Genomic DNA, 14,213 nt, shown 5'->3' with positions numbered 1-14,213 from the left:
ACCCTCTGGGAGGCATCTTCGATGCTCCACACTCCCACCTTCATGTAATTACGGGACACAATGATCGCAAGCTCTCTTGAAAGGCTACCTTCTCCACGTATCACTGTCTCTACCTTCCAGAAGCTCACAGACGACGGGAGCCTTTTACCACCTGTTCTCCTTCCATCCACTGAAAGAATTCATCATCCTAGACATTCAGTAGAGAGCCAGGGGAGGATTCAACAGACCGCCTGAAGCGATCTGAGGAAACCCGGGAGGATAAACAATGTCAGTCCTATAGTAAGGAGTGGGCAGCTCTCTGGGCACATCAGAAGCCGAATTTTGGGGCGCCTGGGTGGCTCAGTTGGTTAAGCGACTGCCTTCGGCTCAGGTCATGATCCTGGAGTCCCAGGATCGAGTCCCGCGTCGGCCTCCCTGCTCGGCGGGGAGTCTGCTTCTCCCTCTGACCCTCCCCCCCTCATGTGCTCTCTCTCTCTCTCATTCTCTTAAATAAATAAATAAATAAATCTTAAAAAAACAAAAAAAGAAGCCGAATTTTGGCCATGAATGTCCCCTTTCTTGCTCTGCAGAGAGATATTGAGGGCTCCTGTACGAGCACCTTGGTGTGGCTCTGTTCCACCTCCAGGGAGTCTGCTCCAATGTAGTCTAAAAGGTTTAAGGTTCAACAACTTAGAGCATCTTACTACCATTTAGGTTGTGAAGGCACAAATGTGAGGTCAGAAAACATTGTCACTCAGGTAAGGAAAAAACCTGGCCATACTCTCATTCTCTTTATATATCTATATACATATCTACAAAATATCCTCTAGCCACATAATCCCAAACCTGAAAATCCTGGATCTTCAGGTCTAATTGACTCAGGATCACCCAGGCTGGGGCCAGTGACGCCAGTGTTCCTGGTCCAGGGACTGGACTTTGAGTAGCAAGGCTCTGGGCCGGTGATTCTCAAAATGTGCATCCTGGATCAGTAGCAGCACCTGAAAACTTGTTAGAAATATATGTTCTTGGGTTCTACCTAGGGCTGCTGAATCAGAATCTCCAGGTCGAGGGCGAGGCACTCTGTGTGTGTGTATGAACAAGGCACCAGCCGATTCTGGGGTGTGCTTAGGTTTGAGAAGCACCGTCTCTGCTGTTTCCCACTCGCCCCTCACCCTACCCCTCCCATCACACTTCCTGGCCTGGATTCAAGAGCAAGGCTGAGGTCAAGTCCTGCCAGATCTACCACCTGGCAAGAGAGAACCTGGCCCAAATAAACAAACGTGATTCAACTTTGGTGTTCATTTCTTTCTATACATGAGTTCAAATTTGGGCGGAAACAAGTCAGTCATCTGGGGAGAACAGAAATCTCTGGGAAGAACAGCCAATTTCAGTCACCCTCCCAAGGAATCCGTTTTCCTGGAAGAGGGAATTTTTTTTTTCTCCAAGCAGAAGATTCCCAAAATACAGTGACTATGATAACCATACTATTCTAGGACTGGGCTTGACTTAGAGTTGATAAATTTCTAGATCTTGAAAAAGAATGTTTTGTTTTCACAGATTATAAAACGAGGCTGCAAGACCTTGAGGTGTGGGGATGAGTGAAATGGCAGGTTGGAATTTGCACCTGAAGGAAAAGGTCTCATCAAACCCAGGTCAAGGTCATGATCGGAGAAGCTGTAAAGCCCGTGCCACAGGGAACCAACCTCGGCAGAGCTGCTCATCCTCTCTGTGCCATCCGGCAAAGTTTCAATGACTTCGGAGTAGGGGAGGCCCAGGGTCTGGGCTAAGGTGGTGTCCTCTGGACTGGTGCTCGGAATTCCTATTCAGAGGGGAAGAAACACAGAACACCTTCTTTGCAAATACCCAAGTCACAAAATAACGGACAGCACTGACACTCGGCTTTAACCTCCTCAGGGAGACTCTCTTTTAACTATAGTTCTAAAAATGCAGTGTATTCCTTGGGAAAATGGAGGACAGTCTTGGAGAAACACCCTCCCCCCCACCCTCATACAACCAGTTTACTATGTCGGCATGATTTCCTTTCGGTCTTTATCCTGTGCTTCATTTCTTTTTTTAAATAGTTGTGATTCTAAAAGATACAATTTGGGGGGCTTTTGTCACTGAAATCGTGAATCACAAGCATCTGGAGAAGCCTCTTGTCTGAATTCCCTCAGGGACCAAGGACAGCGGCATTCTCTTGAGAAGCAGGGCTGCCAGCTCCAGCATTTCCTGGCGCCCTAGAAAAATCCACGCAGTCCCGAAGCGGAAAGCTGGGAACTGTGTTTCCTCACGCTATGCTTTGTTACCAAAGGCAATGGTACATGCAGTCCGAATAGAAATTTCTTCTTCAGCCCACACATGCCTGAGATGGGAGTTGAGCATAAGTGAATCGTTCATCCAGAGGGCGAAGGCCGACTGTTTCGGCTTCAGCTCTCTGTCAAAACAAGCTTGTCGGTGGTTGGGTCTGCAGGGCAGACTTTCTCAATCTTGGCACGACATCGTTGTGAGGTTATGCTGAGCATCGCAGGAATGCTGGGCAGTGCTCCTGGTCTCTAGCACTCCCCGAAAGTGACAGAAACAGGACTGAAAAATTGCCAAATGCTACCCCCCTCCCCGGGAGGGGGCAAAATCTCCCCCTGGTGGAGGACCCCTGCTGCGGGTCAGCTGTCAAAACTGCTGATGTCCCTGCAGATACAACACGTTTCGTGGCTACCAAGCGGGAAGACTAAGGACAACGCACAAAGTGCTGAAGTCAGATTTCCGTGAAATTTGGAACACCACCTGATGACAAGCGTTATTTCATGTTTGGGAGACATGTTCTAAAGCTCCTTGGCAAGACGGAAAGCTCCGTGGTATGATGGAAAGTTCTGTGGTGTTCCAGCTGAGATTTACTGACCGAAAAAAAAAAAAAAAGCATCTAACAAGGCAAATAAATGTTGGGAGTGGACTTGAAGGATATGGGAGGGTGAGGACAAATGGCAAGCCGTATTACTGGAAGGTGTTCATGGTCAAGAAGGGAAGAGAGTCACTCACTGTGTTCCCAAAGCATATGGTTTGGAGTAACCAGGAGAAATGTTCAAATGGAGACACTGGCCAAAAAATTTATTTGGCCACATAAAGAATGCTGTGGACCACAGTGTGGGTTATATGGGGCTCAGCAGGATGTGAACTATCTGTAACGTGCAGGTGGGATGGCAAAAACACTGCTTTATCTCTTTTTTATTTCTATTGCTTGTTCTTGGAAGTCAAGAAGCAATAACTTAGAAAAGGTTAATAATGTAACTGTGGGAAATCAAGACCACAGGGAAAATGATTTCCATGCACATCCAAAAAAAAAATCAGATTTTTTTTCTTTCAGAATTTTCAATATTGTGCCAGTAATTTGACTCAAAATACAGTCCCGCCCCCCCTCAAAAAAAGCAAAAATCCACATCAACAACAGCTTCCTTTATTGCTTGTCTTGCCTGGTTGTATTAATGAATCTTACTAATAATAAAATACAGAAAAATAACAGAAGGAATTATTTGAGTGGTTCAGTCAGTTAAGCATCTGCCTTTGGCTCAGGTCATGATCCCAGGGTCCTGGGATCAAGCCCCGCATTAGGCTCCCTGCGGGGAGCCTGCTTCTCCCTCTCCCACTCCCCCTGCTTGTGTTCCCTCTCTCCCTGTCTCTCTGTCAAATAAATAAATAAAATCTTAAAAAAAAAAAAGGAAGGAATTACTTCCCTTAAGCAACACCATTGCTAGGTTTAAATGGTCAGAAGGGAATGACCTGAATGGCTTAATATCCATTGTCTGTTTGGATGTTTCTTCAAATCACTTTTGTCAAAAACTGATCTGGGAATCAGGAGGGAAAACATGATTTCGGTAAGAAACGCTATTTCTTCTGGGTGCCAGGAAATCGAGAGTGCAGAAGGAACTTTCTCTGCAGGCTTTTGGCACTTTGAGCCTGGCTGGGATCTGCAGCGGGAATCTTGGGGAAGAGGGGCACTTGGGTCCATCCGAAGAACAGATCTTGGACAGGCTGTCATTAGCTCCCAGTCCTCAGCTCACCCCCGGCCTCTGCTAGGTGACAACACCTCAGAACTCCCAGGGATGAGCAAAGCTGCAGAGGACATTCAATGCTCAGTTCTAAATGCGCCTTCCACTTGACTGCTGCAGTCAGGGTCCTTTCCCTAGAGGGCTCAAGTTCACCTCCTCAAGCCTTCACCAAAACCCAGCCCAGTCCATCACTTGTGCTCAGAATCCCCATCTCTTGCAGTTGTGGTTGGCTCTACGAGCTCTGAAGTCAGATTTCATCTGAGTTGTACTGTTCCCCGTATCACATGTATGAGTCTCACCAACCAGCTCTACTGGCCAGATCTGTGGGCCACTTTTTATTATTCTCAAGAGCAACTAGCAAGGTGTGGTATACTGGGTATGTTTTCAAAATGTAGCTCTTAAATAGGGAATGGCTGAATGAAGGGGCCTATCATTTTCCCAAAGAGGCAGAACAGACCGTGGACTCAGCAGTGAGCTCTTCCGGTTGACAGCAACAGGCTGGTATTTTGATCTGAAGCCTGCTGAGTATATTATCCTGATTATATTTTAATAGCTACTTACCTATTCTGGAATCCAGAGAGCCCTCCAAGTCAGCTTTGGCCAAGATAACGACAGGGACCTCCTGCTGGGTGAGCATGTTCACAGCCATCACGGGCGTGAGGCAATCTGAAAATGAGAGCGAGTGACAGCTGGGGTACTAACACCATCTGAGTCTCAGAGGAGACAAGTGAGAAAAATAAGCACGGGGACTTCTGTGTTTGTGCTAATTGTTAAAGAATCTGTTCTTTGAAGGTATTAATGGATAATTCACACCAGTAGAAAATCAAAAGATTAAACAAGTACACAAAAATGTTCATCTATGCTCAGAACCAAAGAAGTGAAATGGCATTTTTACTTTACAGATGGTAAAGTAAAGATGGTCCTGCCACCCCCTTTTCCTTTTGAAAAATACCTCAAATATACAGAAGAATAAGCAACACAAAAATCTATGGTGACTAAGGCAATGTCAGGAATTCCAAATCCTGGCACCTGAAGATGGAAGTGGATAGGAGAGTAGAGAATAACTAAGCAGAGAGCAGGAGAGTTCTGGACACACGAAGACAGGACAATTCTTCCCACCTACCCTTTTTTAGGACAGTGGAGGATGTGTTCCAGCAAAACAAAGGGGTAAGTCAAGAAAGAGACAGAAATGGGATCTAGGAAACAGATGATCCAACAAAAGAAAAGAGGGTCAAGACACTCTCAGAACAAAGACAAAGGGAAGCCATAGCATGGCAGATGGGCAGCAGAGGCCTGGAGAGTGACCAGGTCAGGCCTATGCAGGACAGAAGGCCCAGGAAGCATCCTCAGAGGGAAAAAGGAGCATCAGTACATTATAGGACAGGTTGGAATATGTAGAAAACTGTATTGAGAGGAGTTTTAAAGAGCCTCTGGGAGGGTGTGGGAAGACTTAGAAATCCAAAGAACACAAAGCAAAAGAAAAAATATAAGGACATCATTAACTTCAGGCAAAACAGAAAGTATATTACCAAAAAGAAAATGTAATCATAGTATACTTGGCTCAGTTGTGAACGATATTTATGTGGTCATAATAAAATACTTAAATTACTATCTACAGGAATGGAAGCATGAAGACCGAAACACAGTCCCAAAGGAATAAGGGATGAAAGGGGTAAACAATTAGTGAGTTCACTTGAGCTTACTGCAACATAAGCAACTGACAACAGTTATAATTTGTCAACTCTATTTATATTTGCTATATTTTATGACTTCATATGATTATCTAAAATATGTTTTACAAACCCCAAAGTTAAAATATGCCCAGGAAGTAAGATGTATTCTTTTCAAAGAGGAAGAGATAAGCTCTGTAGGCATCTAAGCCAGCTCTTCTCTTCTTTCATCTTGCAGGGGTCAGGAAGCACAAGGCAGGTTACAGTGGGGACAGAGTGACATATAACCCAAACGGGTCTCCAAGGCAGAGGTTCAGTAGCACCCATGGTCCCAAGGCTGGGAAGCACCTGCTGCCCTGAGCTGCCTAAGTGCGGACACTTCTCAAAATGGAGACCCATATTTCTGATTCCGTACTGCCCCTTCTCAAAGATGAAGTGTACATGTGCAAAGTCTGCAATTATGATAAAATGTGATGACGAGGATGGAAGATGAGGGGAGGTGGTGCACGAGTAAAAGTTGCAGGGTAATGTCGAGAACTGGTGAACTGAGAGGGAACAGGGTAGGCATATTATACAAACACGTGGAGGTCTGAACCATAGAAACAGCTGTGGCACAGACCGACAGTCAGCCACAGACCTGCCTTGCCTTTTTTTTTTTTTAAGATTTTTATTTATTTATTTGACAGAGAGAGAGAGGGAGACAGCGAGAGAGGGGAACACAGCAGGGGGAGTGGGAGAGGGAGAAGCAGGCTTCCTGCCGAGCAGGGAGCCCGATGCGGGGCTCAATCCCAGGACCCTGGGATCATGACCTGAGCCAAAGGCAGACGCTTAACAACTGAGCCACCCAGGCGCCCCCTGCCTTGCCTTCTGATTCAGCAACAGAACATTTAGTTGGACACACGTCTGCATAGCTCACAACAGCACTGCTCAGCCTCTCTTGCATTAGGCGTGGCCTTGGGGTACGTCCAGAAGCAACTTCTAGGGCATGCTCTCGGAGGGAAGGAACATGCCCTTCCTTCCCTGCTTCTGACTTACTGCAATGCAGATGAAGTGCAGAACATCTCAGAACACACAGGTAAGGGTAAGACCCTTGAAGGACAGAGTGGGAAGGCAGAAAGAGCCTTGGCCATGACTGACTCACAGAGCAGACTTGTCATACTTGCTTTGAGATTCAGGTGGGAAAAAATAAACTTCTGTCTTTTTAAGTCACTGTGTTTTCAGGACTTTGTTGTAGCCACCAAACTTACACCCTAAGTAACACATACCTAAAATGATTCGAGGTGGCTGGGTAAGGAAGCTCCTGCTGTTGCTAATACTCTTTGACTTTGACTTTTCATGTGATATACGTATATCACTTGGATCTTACAAAACACAAGTTAATTTTTAAAGAAAGAAGGAAGAGAAATTAACATAATCTTGAAGTATTATCATTTTATACCTGATAAGTTAGCAAAAACTTTTAGAAGGGTACCATCAGTACTTGCGAAGTTGCACTGAAATTCGTGTGAAATTGGATACGGCGCTATAAACCGATTATAGCCGTTTCGGAAACCAATAAAAGCCACCTGTAACAAGAACTAGAAAAATGTTCATAACCTGTGACCTTGTAAATCCCACTCTGGGGAATGTCTCTTAAGGAAGTAATTCTATAGAGGAAAAGAACTATGTGGATATAAATGTTGATAGCAGCTATGCCCGTGACAGCCCCAAACATGAAAAGGCCAAATGTTCAACATCACAGGGAAGATTGAGAATATGATGGTACATTGAGTTAATGTAATATTATGTATGGATTAAAAAATAATTGTGAAGCCTGCCTAAAAACAAACAAAAAAACCCCACTTTCTGAAATCATATTACATGAAGACCAACAAATAAAGACAGAAGCTGTCTTTCCTTTAAGATACATTTCTGTGGGAACACGAACTAAAAAGTAATACGACCACACACTGGGGCACCTGGGTGGTTCAGTCGGTTGAGCATTCGACCCTTGGTTTCAGCTCAGGTCATGGTCTCAGAGTTGTGGGATCAAGGCCCGCATCGGGCTCTGTGCTCAGTGAGGAGTCTGCGTAAGATTCTTTCCCTCTCCCTCTCCTCCCCACTCTGCCCCCTCCCTGCTCACACGTGCTCTCTCACTCCCTCTCGCTCTCTCAAATAATTTTTTTTAAAAAAGGTAATATGACCACATGCAAAAGAATGAAGGCGGAGGGGCACCTGGCTGGCTCAGTCGTTAAAGTCTGCCTTCGGCTCAGGTCATGTTCCCAGGGTCCTGGAATTGAGCCCCGCATCGGGCTCCCTGCTCAGCGGGGAGCCTGCTTCTCCCTCTCCCACTCCCCCTGTTTGTGTCCCCTCTCTTGCTATATCTCTCTGTCAAATAAATAAAATCTTTAAAAAAAAAAAATCAACAACAGAAAGACAATTCAATTAAAAAATGGGCAGAGAGTCTGAATAGACCAGTCTCCAAAGAAGATACACAAATAGCCAACAAGCACATGCAAAGATGCTCAGCATCACTAGCCATCAGGTAAGTGCAAATCAAACCCACAATGAGACACCACTCCCCACCCACTGGGATGATCATCATCAGAAAGACAGACAATAACAAGCATCGGCGAAGATGTAGAGAAATCGGAGCCCTGGTACACTGTTGGGGCGAATGTGAAATGGTGTAGCTGCTCTGGGAAACTCCAGTACTTCCTCGACCAGTGAAACACAGAGCTACCATATGACCCAGCAAGTCCACTCCTAGATACATATGTGAGGAAATGAAAGCATATGGCCACACAGAAATGTTCACAGCTGCACCACTCATAGTAGCAAGAAAGTAGCTAGAATGTCCATCAACTGATGAATGGATGAACAAAATGCATAATATTATTCTGAAATAAAAGGGAATAAAGGATTCACACAGGCTACGACATGGGGGAGACTTGAAAACATTACACTAAGTCAAAAAAGCCAGTTACAAAGGGACAAAATACTGCATGATTCCATTGATATGCAACGTCCAGAACTGGCAAATCTATGGACAAAGCCGACCAGTGGCTGCCTAGGGCTGGGGGAAACAGTGGGGATACGATATGGGATCTCTTTGGGGGTGACAAAAATGTCCTAAAACTGTGCGTAATTCTGCAGATATACTGGGGCACCTGGGTGGCTCAGTCGGTTAAGCGTCTGCCTTCGGCTCAGGTCGTGATCCCAGGGTCCTGGGATCGGGTCCCGCATCGGGCTCCCTGCTCGGCGGGGAGCCCGCTTCTCCCTCTCCCTCTGGGCTCTCCCTGCTTGTGTTCTTTCTCTCTCTGTCAAATAAATAAAATCTTAAAAAAAAAAAAAATTCTGCAGATATACTAACAACCCCTGAATTGTGCACTTTAAATTAGGGGTGAATTTCATGGTATGTGAATTATATCCCAATAAAGTCATTACAAGAAAAATACAAAAAAAATGTAGAGTACTACATGAAACAGGTGGGTTGGGTTTTGAAACAGGTGGGCTGGGTTTGAGTTTTTGCGTTTTTTTTTTTTTTTTTTCATTTTTCCACCTCAAAGTTCTGTTAGGACAGCTTTTCCACTAGGAAAAAAAAATCAAGCCTATGAATTTAAATATTAGCAGATCAGTAATGAATACACCTTGCATCATCTTGCATGCTTGCTGCACATGGTTGAAGTCCATTTCTCAGAAAGGACAAAACTAAAATCAGAAGCTCCTGACCAGACCGAGAGCTCTCCGGTAGTTCTCAGTCAGGTGCTGGCAACGTGAGGCAGGACGCAAGGAGGCCAGGGAGAAATCTGAAGGAACCGAGGCACTTCCTACGGTGATTCCATAACTGCCAAACGCCTTAGCACAAAGGAAACACTCTGGGCCCAAAGGTGCCCTCCGCCCTCGGGGCCCCACTGCAGAGCAGGCCTGTCTTTCATGCCTTCTGGAAAAAACGAACAGGTGGCTTTTGTTCAGTGGTCAGCAAAGCAGTGATCCGCGCAGGGATACTCTGTGGGAACAGGGTTGTATGGTCAAGGGAGTGTGGGAAGTGTCATGTGACCTGCTCTCGGACACAGTCGTGGTGGGCAACGGCGCAGCAACAGTTCTGACAAGTCCAGGAGCACAGAAACCTGTTCGTCTTTGTTTATCCAGGTTATGGGAGAGCAGAGGCCCCCTCCCCCTCCACATAACATCTGTTAGCATGTGGGGAAGGATGGCAGAGGGAACAGTTTGGTTAAAGAACAGACTATAACCTACAGGATCCCATCCCCACACACATACAGAGCAGAAAGGGGGAGGACAGGAGAGAGCAATTAATTATTTAATGCTCCGGGGCTCCTGGGGAGACGAGGCTCTCGCTCTCTGACGTGGCAGTAACAATGGGGTTCTGAGGTACCCCTGAGGGAGACCTCACTTACCCTTTCGGCAATAAACGCCCTGTGGAGACCACTGGTGACTCAGAGCTGAAATGTGTGGTTCCAAAGCCTCAGGGTTTGAGTATTATTTTAATATTAGGAATGTAAGAAAAGACGCCAGGAAAAAGACAGAACAGCTTCTAGAACTCCGATGATATTTCCCTATTGATGCTTTTTATGGTTTCTAGCTCCCATCAAGTCAGAGCTTACATAACACGACTGAAGTCAGAGGCGGTCAGCTGAGAGAAGGAGGCAACGTGAATGATAGAAATAAACTCAGTTTGAAGAACTCTATGGGGAAGCACGTGACTTTTTGCTCTCTTAAAGGGATCTATGCCAAATTACAGGAGGCTGAGCAAAACACAGTGCTTCTAGTCAATAACATCAGCAACCCAGTCGGCCCAGCCAGAAATCAGGGCGGCGTCCCCGGAGCCTCTGCCCTTGCTGCCACCCAGAAACTTCTGGGAGCTGCTCCAGCCCCTCCATTCTGACAACCACTGTTCTCCTATCTTCACTGTCTCTTAACTTATGGTTTGCTGGTCCTCCTGCCTGACCTCTGCCAAGCACGAGCCCCCATCGGCGGGTGTCACCGTCCTCCTCTGAGCCATTCAAGGCTCCTTCTGTCCCCGCAGGGCCCCCCACAACCACCCTGCCCACTCGGCTGGGAAGGCCAAACTCACAAAGGTGAAGTGACCTTCCTTAAGTCACAGGATGGCTCTGGGACCAGAACCTTGGCCATCTTGTGCCCACCCAGGAGCTGATATGCCGAAACCAACTTAGTGGCTGTAGGAACCCATGTTTGAGAGTTTAACCTCCTGCAAGTGATACATTCCGTCACAACCCCGACTTTCAGTGGTCACTAGTCACCCTCAAAACCTGACACTGGAGGAAAAAAAACAAGCCGCCCATCTGATTGGAGCCAGTCGGCAATGGTAAATGACAACAGCAATACAACGCTCAGGTTTAAAATGTAACCTCCAAGGCCAAAGAAGGCATACATCCATAATCATATGATGATTTTCATTTGATTTTTAGAAAAACTACATTACACTCAAGGCACCGTACTGGCCTTCCATAACTAATGCCACATGTCAAAATCCAGAGACTTGATGTGCAAATTAATCTTCAGACTTTGAATAAGTTGACATCTGCAAAAAGAATATTTCTACTCTGAAAATTAGAATTGGAAAGAGCCAGGTGTAATGTTCCATTTGGAATTATTTCAGAGATTATTAAAAAGAGGTGAGAATGGGGTGCCTGGGTGGCTCAGTTGGTTAAGCGACTGCCTTCGGCTCAGGTCATGATCCAGGAGTCCCGGGATCGAGTCCCGCATCGGGCTCCCTGCTCGGCGGAGGGTCTGCTTCTCCCTCTGACCCTCCCCCCTCTCATGTGCTCTCTCTCTCTCTCTCATTCTCTCTGTCTCAAATAAATAAATTTAAAAAAAAGAGGTGAGAATGAAGCTGGCCAGCCCTTCAGCGCTAAAATGAAATGATGGGACAAGTCAGAGGTGCCAATGCCCTGAATGATCATGAAAACATCGCTCTTTGCATTTGCTAAAATAATTAAATTTCTTACATATCAAAACGTCTGGAATTTATACAGTGCCTTTCATGTCAGGAGCTCCATCTTTCATAATGTATGGTCTCATGAAGCCTCTGTTAATATTACATTTTAATTTGTGTCTGCAGATTAACTGTAAGAAAACAAAATCTAAGGGCTAGATATTTACATTTTTTTAGTTTTTCGATTTTAGATATTCTTCAACCATCACAGCCCACAAGGAATCCCAAAATGCTCATGAGAGTAAAAACTATGAGTTTTCCCTTTCAACTAAACAGTTGAAAAGGATCCAGTTTTTCTTTTGAGTAAGTGGAAAATAAAACAGCTACATTGGACTTTATAAGCACAACACCGAAATTTTAACACATGTCTTTTTTCTGTTTCAATATATAACAACAGGAGATGACAGCAAGTGGTATCTGTTTTGGGCCAGAGTGAATCACACATGCGTCTGGCTCTCTTCTGTCATGGCCCCCTGGGGGCAGGACCGGGGACTGGTCCTCTGTGTGTCCCCAAGCGCTTAGCACCAGCAGGCTTTTCCTAAGTGCTCAGTGATTTGAACCTGGCTTCAATGCTGGAAGTAAGCAATTAAAGGTCTTCAGCAGAGGGGCACCTGGGTGGCTCAGTTGGTTAAGTGTCTGCCTTTGGCTCAGGTCATGATTCTAGGATCCTGGGATCGAGCCCTGCATTGGGATCCCTGCTCAGTGGAGAGCCTGCTTCTCCCTCTCCCTCTGCCCCTTCCCTCGCTTGTGCTCTTTCTCTCTCTCACTCACTCTCTCTCTGTCAAATAAATAAATAAAATCTTTTTTTTAAAGATTTTATTTATTTATTTGACAGAGAGAGAGAGAGAGACAGCGAGAGAGGGAACACAAGCAGGGGGAGTGGGAGAGGGAGAAGCAGGCTCCCTGCAGAGCAGGGAGCCTGATGCGGGGCTCGATCCCAGCACCCTGGGATCATGACCTAGCAGAAGGCAGATGCTTAATGACTGAGCCACCCAGGCGCCCCGAAATAAATAAAATCTTAAAAAAAAAGAAAAAGTCTCAGGGCGCCTGGGTGGCTCAGTCGGTTGGGCGTCTGCCTTCAGCTCGGGTTGTGATCCCAGGGTCCTGGGGTCAAGCCCCGCACCGGGCTCCCTGCTCCGTGGGGAGTCTGTTTCTCCCTCTCCCTCTGCCTGCTTCTCCCTCTGCTTGTGCTCTCTCTCTCTCTGTCAAATAAGGAAAAAAAAAAGTCTTTAGCAGAAGTAAGTTGGGATGACATCATCTATCTTTCCAGCCTTATACCAGGAAACCTTCATTCTGGTTATTTTAAGAATAGCAATTAAAAAAAACAAAACAAAACACTTTATATCACCAAGCAAACCATTTTTGTTAGTCAAATAATTCAAACAGACCCCGATAATTCAGACTGTGTTTTGGGTTGAAATTTATAGTCTGTGAAAAGAAAATAAGGATGAGATTTTTATAGAAATATTTACATTTCTCCAGAGACCTACTTCTTCTTCTTCTTCTTTTTTTAGATTTATTTATTTATTTGAGAGAGAAAGAGAAGAGAGAGGGAGAGAATCTCAAGCAGACTCTGCTGAGTGCAGAGCCCAACGTGGGGCTCTATCTCATGACCCTGAGCAGAAACCAAGAGTCAGAAGCTCAACCAACTGCGCCACCCAGAGACCTACTTCTAATCGATGGGGGACTTCCTTTTGCCTGCCCAGGGTCCATACTGCCTTCCACTAATAAGAGCCTCTGGGTTTGTTTCGGGAAGCGACCCCTCCTCACTGGTTCTAGTCTTGGTGGTCTAACAAAGGTGTCTGACCTTCCCTTGCCCAAGAAAAAGGCCACGGGCCTCAGTTATACCATTCAGACAGCTTTCCCTGCAACAGGAATCTCGGACCAAGTGCCCCAAACCCTGAGGGTGAGGTGAGAGCAGATTCACTCAGTCAGCGGTGCTCAAAAGACTGTCTATTAGCTCCTGCCACCAAAACTGCACAGCTGCCTGATCCAGCTCCTCTTCCAGACTGGTTCCTGCTAGTCAGCAAGGTTTCCACAGCCTCTAGGAGGTTCCCTTTGTTCTCCAGGTTTGGCCAGGGAATGCATTCTGTTGCTTGCAACCATAGCGTCCTGATTAACGCACAGGCCTCCCCAAATCCTCACTGACCAGTAACACCTGCTGTGCCCATTCCAGGTCAGCTGGATCCACTGACCAAAGGCCTGTGCTGAGCAGGACCCCGTTCAGCTGCTCAGATTACTGCGGGAAGTCTTTAAAATAAAACGATGAAGTTTTTGAAAATGCTTGCTCTGATTCTCAATGGCTTCCTCCTTGTCGCCATCATCAAGATAGTCTTATTTGACGATGGAATTATAAATTAGGCAGAAGATGCTATTCCTGTCAGAAAGAGCTTTAAGTCTAGATTGTATCTAGAGAGAAAGAGTTGAGCTTTCGGTCAGAAACTCAAAAAGCCGACAAATGAGTCGCTCAAAGCGAAGCTGGGGGTAGCAACATTTTCAAAGCTCTCATTTATCCTGTTTGAAAATAAAAAACTAACAAGTCAGGCTGAGGCGAAGAACAAATCACAC

At 45.8% G+C, this 14,213-nt stretch overlaps 1 protein-coding gene across 5 annotated transcripts in view; it reads right to left on the bottom strand.

The window, feature by feature from the left end:
• Positions 1–14,213, bottom strand: part of LARS2 (leucyl-tRNA synthetase 2, mitochondrial) — a 149,751-nt gene that overhangs the window by 47,585 nt on the left and 87,953 nt on the right. For all 5 annotated transcript variants that reach the window (XR_003518245.1, XM_027585308.2, XM_027585309.2 and 2 more), the window contains 2 exons: positions 4,581–4,685; positions 1,683–1,798 (listed from right to left, as the gene is read on the bottom strand). Coding sequence is in view for 4 of the 5 variants with exons in the window: in XM_027585308.2 (XP_027441109.1) it covers positions 1,683–1,798; positions 4,581–4,685 (221 nt within the window). In the remaining variant the exon portion in view is untranslated. The remainder of the gene's footprint in view (positions 1–1,682; positions 1,799–4,580; positions 4,686–14,213) is intronic.

This window comes from Zalophus californianus, chromosome 1 (assembly GCF_009762305.2).
Source record: "Zalophus californianus isolate mZalCal1 chromosome 1, mZalCal1.pri.v2, whole genome shotgun sequence".
NCBI classification, from domain to species: domain Eukaryota; kingdom Metazoa; phylum Chordata; class Mammalia; order Carnivora; family Otariidae; genus Zalophus; species Zalophus californianus.
This window is presented reverse-complemented; position numbering and strand designations above follow the sequence as displayed.